At 39.5% G+C, this 11,002-nt stretch overlaps 1 protein-coding gene across 2 annotated transcripts; it reads left to right on the top strand.

Annotated features, from left to right (window-relative positions):
• The first annotated feature begins 2,956 nt into the window (after positions 1–2,956).
• Positions 2,957–9,078, top strand: vgll4a (vestigial-like family member 4a). 2 transcript variants are annotated; one of them, XM_035159850.2, is made up of 6 exons: positions 2,957–3,074; positions 3,611–3,766; positions 4,560–4,722; positions 5,304–5,523; positions 5,731–5,845; positions 6,476–9,078. In XM_035159850.2, the coding sequence occupies exons 2-6, from the start codon at positions 3,685–3,687 to the stop codon at positions 6,673–6,675; spliced, it is 780 nt and encodes a 259-aa protein (XP_035015741.1). In that variant the 5' UTR covers positions 2,957–3,074; positions 3,611–3,684; the 3' UTR covers positions 6,676–9,078. The 2 variants fall into 2 exon arrangements, with proteins under 2 accessions (XP_035015741.1, XP_035015742.1); XM_035159851.2 differs by having other exon boundaries at positions 2,962–3,175.
• Positions 9,079–11,002: the final 1,924 nt, after the last annotated feature.

Raw genomic sequence — 11,002 nt, 5'->3', positions numbered from 1 at the left:
TATTATAAGAAACTACATTTTCATGTACACATTAACTTCTGCACACATACATCTAAATAACACAGAAATACCTGACGATATTTTTAATTTTCTGGATTAGAAATCTGTTAATTGCATAAATTATGATTAAAAGCCTGTAAGGTTTTTAAAGAACATACTAGTTACTTCATTACTTATTTTTGAGGAGAATATTTGTATGAAAAAGGAATTTGCTACTTCTATTCCTCCGTATAAAATACAAGAATTAGCTGCTCTACCATGTTTAATTAGTTTATAAACAAGGAATACAGAGAAGCTATGTGATGAAAACGTCAGACCACCGTGTCTCCCACCGAGGCAATACATTTTGAAAAGGACCAGTCAACACATCAATAAATCAATAACTTGCAATGTTCAGATGTCAGAACAAAGCCAGAGTCAAATAGCCACATGTCTTGAAACTGATACTCACAAATATGCGACCTAAAGAAACATTGTTTAAAAAGGTATGTCAAATATTATTTATTTGCCAGGATAAATATTTTTCCTCCAAACAACTATAAAACAAAACACAACTTGTTGATTTTAAGGGGTTCTCCCTCAGCCATTAGGAGATTTCAAGATCGCTCATTTTACACTCAAAGTTTTAATATCCATAAGAAGATAGATTTGTGGTTTTATACTGATAAACAATCTCAGTAAAGTTTTACAATCACAGCTAATGGATTGCCACCTACTACTGTAGTTTGGTAAAACTCACCAGAAAATGCAAGTAGTGATGAAATGAGCCAACCAGAGAGTCAAAGTCAGACTAAAATACTCTTTATGGATTTTCTGTGCTGCTCACAGGAGCCTTGGGTATGGTTCTGCTACGATCCCTGGATCATCTAACAGCACCAGGGTGACTGTCGGCAGTTTCCTGGACAGGGACAGTGTGTGTGCACCAAGGCCTTTCACGGGAGCGTGCTTACAGAATCATGGGGGAAATCAGTGAGATGGTATTTCCACAGTATTCTTATAGAACGAGGATCAGCTTTATTATCAAATGAGGAATGCAAATGTCTTTTTTTTTTACAATGAGGGACCTTTAGGGCTGCAGTGAAAGGCAAAGAAAGGCCACAATATTTAACATATTATCAGGTGGCTGTGGCTCAGGAGGCAGAGCGGGTCGTCCTTGAACCAGAAGGTTGGAGTTTGATCCCAGTCTCCCCCGTACCGCATGCTGAAGTGTCCTTGGGCAAGATACTGAATACTGAACCCACAAATCCCCCCCGATGGTAGTGTGGGAGTGATGTATACAGAGACAGTGCTGCACATAGATGCACTGTGTAATGGGTGAATGGCACAAAACTGTACTGTAAAGTGCTTTGAGTGGTCGTCAAGATTAGAAAGGTTTCTATATCAATACAGACCATTTACACAATATGATGAAAATTATAGGTAATCAAATAACTGTAACATTGGGTTGCATGTGCAAAAACAGCTAAAACTGATGCATATGTTGTGCAATATTTTTTAGGAGAAATATGTAGTATGTACGAGCAAATATTTTAAAAAGTCAAATATGTAGGGACAAGGAATGTTTAAATTTACTTACCAACATTCTACTACTTGTATTTCTTCACCTTAGGCTGCAGAGATATTTCTTCAGATTGTTTTTGTGTTGCATCAACATTTCGGAGATGGAGAGAACAGCAGATATAATAACATGTGTCATAGCAGAGCTTCACATTATTAGTGTAGAGTCTTGTTGAATCAATGACAGTGACAGCTCCAGCTCTAATTACAGCTTGTATGTTGTACAATATTCTTTGTATTTTTGTATATTGTCAATCTGTTTCCCCACATTATAATTATACTGTCACCGTTGTTTGTCTTTTTTTTATAACTATAGATTTTTCCCCCTGTCAAAAGGCTTTTACTTTTCATATAATACAATTGTGGATCTGATGTCAGAGGATGTCAACTGTACAATATTAAGAATAGGTGTAATTTTATGTTTTCATTGTCTTAATAGAAGCTGTAACATGAGCTGAACCTAACCACACTAGCCTCCACTTTGCTGAGATTTTCCTCACAGATGAAACGAGAAGAACCCCCCACATGCTGACCTCTGTGTTGCAGTCAGGTGGTTGATCAGCTGCTTGCATTGTGCTCTCCACCTCAACAATATGCTGCTGAATAGTCTGCAGATTATTGCATGTCCACATAATTACCTTCGCCTTGGAGGTTATGTTTTCATCTGCGTTTCTTTGTGTGTCCGCTAGTAGGATTACACAAAAAAGTACCAGACGAATGACCACAAAGGGAAGAGACCTAATATATTAACATTATATTAAAACAAATATTAAAGCGTGTATGTTAAGGAAATACAATGAAATGTGTTGATTACGTTTTGTTGAGATGTGACAGGTAAATCATTTAGTGAGCTTCTTTGTATGTTATCAAATTAATTGTTACTTAGGAACTAATTTGAGGGATGTGAGGGGCTATTTCAATTTTCAATTTGATTAAATGATTTGCTTTTTCAATTAACGTCTCGTGAAAGAGGGGCAGATTAGACCGCTTGATATACAAGATGCCTCCTCACATATTCTACCATTACTGGCAATCACTCCTCCACTGCATTTGTCATTGCTGCTCCCTTCATCTCTATCAGACATTTTCTTATGTATAAATACAATTAGATAGATAGATAGATAGATAGATAGATAGATAGATAGATAGATAGATAGATAGATAGACAGATAGATGTTTAGATGTATAGATAGATAGATAGATGTATAGATGGATGGATGGATAGATAGATAGATAGATGTATAGATGTATAGATGTATAGATGTACAGTGAGTGCATCAGACTGCATGATGAGTGCATTAACACTTATGAACAGTGACAGTGAAGAGAACACAGACTATAGAAGTTAAACTTGTGGGATTAACAGTGAGCTGTTCGCCATCCTGCGGCCTGGCTGCTGTTCCGCTCGCCTCCACCAGGGCCGCTCGCCACTCTTTTGTTTGCGGTAGAAAAGTGCAGCAGTCAAACGGAGGCTCTGCTGCTGTTGTTGTGGACCGAAGCTAACTTTCGTCGACCGAGTGAGTAACGTTGACTTTTAACGTTGCGCTGCGGCTGGAGCGCTGTCGTCCGACTTGAAGTCACCGGGCGGAACCGCAAGCTGCCGCGAAGTTGTAACTCGGTTGCGTGTTTGTTCGACTTTTCCACGCACAATCTGAACCTTTGAGCTAATGTTAAGTTTTCCTCCAAAAGTTTGTGACAAGCTGCTAATGGCTAACGCTAGCTTGCGCCATTGACAAAGTAGCTTAGCTAGCCAGTCTCCCAACCTCCTGTAAATAACTTATAACCGTTTAACTGTGTATTATGGGCTGGATTTTGTGGAGTATAACAAACGTATCTATATTATTTGATAGTAAAAATCGAGCTTGTTAAAGTTAGCCCAGCGGTTGTCTGAGCGTGTTATGCTAGTGGAGCTGCTAGCCTTTCGAGCGTTAGCCCCCAGGCACCGCCAGCTAATCGGTCGACTCGAGAAAACCACATCATTTCGTTTATTAAACTGATTTCAAAGTGTTGTAAACGTTTGTTCTCATCGTCCCCCCTCGTGTCTGTCCCACAGGACACCAGCCCGCTTGTTCTCTTCGCTGGCACGTCTTGCTAACATCCATGTTAGCAGCTAGCCTGTCCGTGTAAATGCTTTTCACTAGAATGGACCTGCTGAACTCTCAGTTCCTGGACAAGATGAACAATAACATCGGGAGACTGCACTACGACGGTGGGTTTGTCTGTCTCTACATCACATATTTAACTTGTGTGTGGAAGTGTCCTGATGTGTTACTTGCACTTATCTTTATTACAGCTGCCCCATGGAGAGAGAGAGAGAGAGACACATACTACTGTTTACACACTTTGAGGCAGGATTGTTGAACTGGGCACCTATTGTGTATATTTACACTGTTATGGTTGACCGGGTGATGATACTTTCACTTTCTGACACACCTTTAAATGTCTGGTTAAGAGTTAGGCGTAGGGCTCAGGTTAGTTTCGACTCAGGTGCAGGTGAGGCACATAGTTGTTAAGGTTAGGTCGAGAGGCGAAGGATTACATAAAGTCAACAAGTGTCCTTCTCAAAGACTGTGCACAAACCTACTATCTAACAGAAACTAAACTATAACGTGGACTTAAGTTCACAGAAAATTGAAAATTCCCTCATTATTTACTCAGCTGTATGCCGATGGACGGGTGGGTGAAGTGTTTGAGTCCACAAAACACTTTTGGAGTTTCAGGGGTAAACAGTGTTGCAGCCAGATCCAATACAATTAAATTAAATGGTAACCACTTCTTCACATGTAAAAAAACAAACATAAAATGCCTCCATACGGCTCCCGTGGTGTCATCCAAGTGTCCGTAAACCTGGAAAATTTTTGCATTCGTGGTTTGTGTAGAGTTAGTACATTATCACTCTGTTGTTAAAATGGAATGACTTGTGGCTTAACTCGGGACTTGAGTGAAAACACATAGATTTAGAATTAGTGAGATTATTTAAACCCCTGATTCTTCTCCCACAGATGAGTCCAGGACACCCCCCATGCCCACTGCCATGTCCAACATAACCGGGCCCCCTCCTCACTGTCCAAGCAAACGGAAGTATGGAGAAGAACAAATGGATGACCGAATCAACTGTGATGACGACCACATGACCAAAATGAGTAGATTGTTTGCCACTCAGCTGTAAGTGTCTTTAAAAATGTCATTATTTTGTGCCAGTCTATTTTACAAATGTTCAAATATGTGTTCATGTTTTTTTTTTTAAGAGAACTATGTGAGCATGTGTTTTGTCAAAGAAACATTTTCAGTGACACCTTTTTGATTTCTTTTGCTTGTTACATATGACACGTTTAAAAAAAATATTACTCCTCTCCTGATTGGAGTGTATCTGAATGTGGGTGTTTTTTGCCTGTTCTCATAAACAGGCAGTAATGCGCGTTAACAACTTTTCTGTGCTGATTAAGTGTAGTTTATAGAGGTAAAAAGCACCAGAACCATATTGATATACTGTGTAAAAAGGGTAAAATCCTCAATTTAAGTTCATCCAGGAACAACCCCTGTTAGAGATTATGAAGTAACATGTCTGAAAACGAAATTACAGCTCGCAGGACGCCACCTCCTGGCTGTAAAGGGTTGCAACCACAAATAGGACAAGATGTGGATTTTTTCTATAGACATGAGTTATTAATTTAATATTTGCGTTGTCTCATGAAAAGTTGTGGCTGCTGTTAATTTATTCTTAATTTGTACTTTCTTTTTTCAAGGGCCCGTCCCTCTGCTGGAGACAACCGTAATGAGCACTGGAGTCACAGTCCTGTGGAGCACATTACATCCTCTTCTAATGGTCTCCATGGGACCCACTTGTATGCTTCCATTTCTGGCTATGCTGTAGACCAGCCTCTGCCTCTGACCAAAAGCAGCCACGACATCGGAGTTGGGGGCAGAGAGAGATCTGTCATGGGTGGGACTGTAGAGCGGCAGCAGGTACATCAACTTGCAAAACATTTGGTTTGTAGTATAATTTTGATAAATTAAAGCAGCATTCATACTTAATGTATCTCTATGGCCACGATGGCCCGTGTGACATAGTTTCTAAAGTTATTTATATGTGCAGATTTGCTCAAAACTTTATATTTTAGTGTAAAAGTCTGTGTTTGGCAATTACATGTATTTTTTCCCCCCCATCTTTAGAATCGGCCCTCAGTTATTACCTGTGCCCCGGCGAGCAACCGCAACTGTAATCTCTCTCACTGCCACATGAACGGCTGCTCTCCCAGCCCACCTGCTGATCAGAGGAAGACCAATGGTAAACCATCACACTTTAAACACTCTCAATACACTCTGTCTGTTATAATGTCAGGTTAATCTAAACAAGCAAATGAAGGGGAATTTATTACATTCACTATGACACATAAAGTTAAACTTCTATGCTCATTGATTAAGAAACTCTTTGTGTTTTACAGTCACAGAGCACTTTATTAGGCACACCATACAAACACTGAGTAGGGCCTCACTCTGCTCTCAGCACAGCCTCAGTTTTTCATGGCAGGGATCCACGGGAACTTGGAAACATTCCTCTGATATTGGGCTCTATGTTGACATGATTGCGTCACATAATTTGTCAGCTGCACATTCACGAAGCCAATCTCCCGTTCCACCTCCTCCCAAAGGAGTTTTATTGGACCGGGGAGGACACGGAACACATTGTCATGTTCATGAAATACGTTTGAGACGATTTTGCTTTGTGACAGTGCGTTACAAAGCATCATTCTGGAAGTAGCCTTTAAAAGAACATAAACTGAGGCCGTGAAACTGTCATATTCTCTACAGTAGTGACAGATGTTTACTTAATCATAGCTAAGTTAACTTTCTATATTACCTGCATGGTAATAACTGAGTTTTTGGTCTCCTTCCTCCACACATCTTTTTATTTTAGCCAACACCGTATGTGACCCCGTGATTGAGGAGCACTTCCGTCGCAGCCTTGGGAAAAACTACAAAGAAGCGGAGCCTGAGTCCAACTCGGTGTCCATCACAGGTTCGGTGGATGACCACTTTGCCAAAGCTCTGGGAGATGCCTGGCTCCAAATCAAGGCCAAGGGTGGGGGCCATCAGACCCCAGATGCAGATCCATGAAGCGGAAGGGAGTAAACATTACAATCAACCTTCTTTAGTCTTTGGTTCTTGCCAAGCATCAACTTCCCTTAGCCAAGAACAATGTAAGATGTGGTGCTGCCAGGCTGTTCACTTGTGGACGGTGAGGTTAACCTCTTATTAGAACACTTTGGGGAAGTTTTTCAATCAAAGAAGAGAAAGTAAATGTTACATACTGTAATTGGATTGACGATGGTGGTTGTGGAATTCATACAATCATAGATTTTACAATTGGTTGTCAGCATCTGTTCTGTTAAACCGGCCTTTCACTTGCCTTGATAGCCAAAGAACACCCCCCGCCTTTCTCTCAACATATAAGCCATAGATCTGGTCTTCATCGTTTTCACTCTATAAGCTCTCACTGCTTTTTGAATCTATATTACTTGAAAAGGACAACCAGGTCTCATCTGCACTATAACATTCGGACCGGTTAGGTAGCAGGTCGCCTGTTCCAGTTGGAACTGATGTGTTTGAGAACGCACCTGGTTTTGAAATGGTCATAATGCAATTTAGGCTCTGGTCCCTCTGCTTTCTGAAGACCCTCGACTAACCTTTGTCTTCTTTATGATCCTGAACTGGACGTATCCACTGTTGACTAAATCGTTTTAGTTTCCTGTTTATATGCTCACTGTGGCTGATTACTTAGCAAACTAATATCAATCAAAGTACATATCCCTAACTAGAAAGCATGTTTCAAATAGCTGGTTTCTATTACAATCCTTATTCTATACTATATATATATATTTACTCAGAATTTATTTTTTATCTATAACATGTTAGAAATACTCACTGCTGGTACAGTTGTACTCAATATATTTTTTGTATCTGGTTTTCATTACTATATGTAGGTTTATCTTATTCATCTACACATCACAGCCTCTGGCAAGGTTGTCTGAATGCAGTTTAATGGGCTACGTTGCTTTGTTATTCTGTGGAGCTGGATGCTTTATACACGACTGAATACAGTGAAATCTGACTTTCTACAGCACAGTCTGTAAGCAGTGGCTTTATTTATTCTCAGCACGTTGATATTTTTATGTTAAGGACAACGGGATTCTTACTTTGAGTTAATGAGAACAAAAGAGTCTGTCTCCATCGCTTCAGTGACAATAATCTATCCATAAAACTATAATTTTAATGCAGAATTAAGTAGAATAGCACCCAGTAGAGCACGTAGGTCCACCAAGGCCCAACAGTCCCTTTTTAAATTCAATCAATCCGCATAAAACTACACGCATCAATTGATATTAGTGCCCTTAATATGCCTGATTTTTTTTTTTCATTAACATCCATAAATTATTCCCTGGGAATCTTAAGGAAATGTTAAAAAAGAACCTTAGTATAAAATCTTCTGGATCTACCCTTTTTCCCCATCCTTCCACAACGTTTGATAAAAAGCCTTTCAGTAGTTTTTGTGTAATCCTGCTGACAAACTAACAAACAGGGGCGATAATATAACCTCCTTGTCAGAGTTAAATTAATAAGAAGTAGGATCAACATTCCACCATTGACTTGACTCCACGACTGCCTGACATGCGTCAGTCATTTCAGTTGTGTTTACTAAATACTGTTACAAACCTTTTTGTGTTCTTTACATTAATATGTCATGGTGAGAGCTGCAGAAATCTTCCTTATCGTGGACAAAATGTGTCAGTGAGCCACAATTTATTTTTTAAATGCAGTTGAGTTTTATTAGAATTAATTTCTCACCCTTTTTTTGGAAGTTGTCAACTTATAGTAGCTTAATCTATTTGTCAACACTGATTAAGATAGAGTATTGTAAATTCAGACTTTTGTATGTTAATTAACTGTTTGTGAAAACCTAAACCTTTGTATTAATATTTTACAGTTTAAAAAAAAAAAAATGTTACACACACTATCCTGTCTTTATATTTTATTTTAGCCATGTAAGACTATCATTGCGCCGCGCGGAATGATCCTAGATATTTTGTTTTCTATTCAGAGTAGTGTAGCATGGACGCTCATTATATTCTAACCATGCGTTCTGTCTTTCTAAACGTTGATTCTTATTATCCCACAGTTATCAGATGATTAAGTGCAGGAACACAACAGTCTGTTGATCAAACACTTCTCTTGGTGCAGCGTCTACACCAACAGTTTAAAGAGTGACTGTGTGTACCATAGTGGAATTTAGGGATTATTATTATGGGGGATCTGCTTGTTTGACACAAGTAGATTTGTCTCAGTAATATGTATGGGGGTATTAGTCCGTTGTTATTTAATTGCTTTGTTTAGACCGTCTGTGTCACAGAGACCGTCAGCAGAAAGGACCTGACTTGTTCACTTTTGTTCTTTTTTCTCTGGAAGAAAATGCCACTGTTTGTACTTAATTTCTTCCAAATAAACATGCAAATGAAATGTCAACCTTCACATGTTTGTTGTCTTCCTGTTTACCAAAGTTCAAGGTGAACCACTGCAGTCAGATCAGCAGGTTAAACACTTAATATCCCCTGTGTTTAGCATGAAGTAACTTTAATTTGAATGAGACTGTTCCTTATTTCTCAAACTGCTACAGAGCTGTTGTATAAAACACTGAGGATTTCTTCGTCGATGCCACTTCAGTGTTGCAGACACTCGAGTCCCACACAAGGAGGACGTTTCACTGATTACAGCACTCTAACCATTTTTTTGAACCAAGCAATCAGGAGTTGATGCATATTCTCTGTTTTCATTGGACGCTCGCTGCCACTGCTACAGAATTAAGTGACCGGACGACTTTGGTTTGAAGAGACCAGGACTGGAAAATGTCCTTTTTACAGGAGACCTGCAGGTTAAGTGCTATTATTCAGAATGCTTTCCTAAATCATCTTTATTTATCCGCACCCTTCTTCTGTAGTGTTTTCAGAGACCGATCACCAGTTGTTCTGTTTTCCATTTTTGGTTACTGTGTTTTTGTTTTTCCTCTCGACGGGTCAGTGTTTTTATTGTCTCTTGAGGACAAATAAAGTGAGTAATGTCTCCCAGCAACAATTTTCTTGGCAGTTTTTCCTCTCCAGCGTGCGGCTGCTAAGTCCTTGAGTATCAAATACACACTTATCAGAATAAGAATCGGGAGTTCGTTGCCAAGTAGGTTCACACATACAAGGAATTTTCTGTGGTGTGTTTTGTGCAACTATAAATATAAAAATGGGAAATGAAATGTAAGAATGTTGATAACTTTAAATGATTGTTCAATTTGGACGATAAGATATTTACAATTTGAAGTATGTACAGTTAGAGGATAAAAGTTAGCAGATAAAACTTCACACTGTGTGAGCTGTTGCCATTTAGGTTAAACTTTAGGGACAGTATTGTATTTGGAATGATGTGAGTTAGTCTTACTGTTATCAGTATCCCTTAGGTCTTTGTCCTATTTGCAGGTGTGTGTGTGTGTGTGTGTGTGTGTGTGTACGTGTACACACACGAGTGTTTGCGCTTGCTTATTATGTCCTGGTAAGGACTTCACCATGGGAACAGAAGACGAGGTCCCTTTTCGAATGCTAAGATTAGATTTTACAGTGAGGATTTGTTTTGGTCAGAGTTTGGTGGTCAGGCGTTTATTTGTGATGATCAGGGATAGGGGTTAGGATCCTGTGTGTGTGTGTGTGAGAAAAGCTGTGCGGCTGAGTCACCGTGTTCTCGACAAGCATCTGACATCTTCCCCTAAACGTTTCAGCTGAAACCTCTTTGGACTCATTTGGCCGCAGACGCTGTTTGGTGGATTTGGTGTCATGGTAACAAAAGACAAAATAATTGCAGCTGGAAAAATCCATTACTTTCAAAGTGAGAAAATGTGGAAATAATGATTGATGACTCTGTGGTGAGGACTGTTTTGAGTTCAGCATTGACCTAGAAAACATTTTAGTGTGCACATTATAATGTTATAATGGAAATGGGATTTAAACAAAAAAAAGCAGATGATCCTTATGAGAGGCTTGTAGATAGAGCAGAGATTAGCTGTCTTCTCTTTTCCAGCCAGCAGATGGCGGTATGAAACCACTCTTCAGACACCCCCAAATTGTCTCGTCCCCTGGAGATCAGACAAAGACACGAGCGGCATCATCCTGGGAAGATTGATGGGGATGCAGCATTTCTTCAATCTGTCTGTCAGTGATGTGAAAATGTACTTTGCATGTAAAACGGATCTGCAGGTGACAAGACCTCGCTTTCAGGCTGAGAGCAGAATCCATTGTACACCTAATCCAACATGGCTCCATATCCCAGACTCATGTTTTTTAAAGATCTCCCTTTTAAACGTCATTATATATGTATTTATGTACTGTAAACACTATGTCGGATTAGCATATCT

This window comes from Hippoglossus stenolepis, chromosome 6, assembly GCF_022539355.2.
Source record: "Hippoglossus stenolepis isolate QCI-W04-F060 chromosome 6, HSTE1.2, whole genome shotgun sequence".
Classification (NCBI taxonomy): domain Eukaryota; kingdom Metazoa; phylum Chordata; class Actinopteri; order Pleuronectiformes; family Pleuronectidae; genus Hippoglossus; species Hippoglossus stenolepis.
The sequence above is the reverse complement of the archived record's forward strand: the minus strand, read 5'-3'. Positions and strand labels throughout refer to the sequence as shown.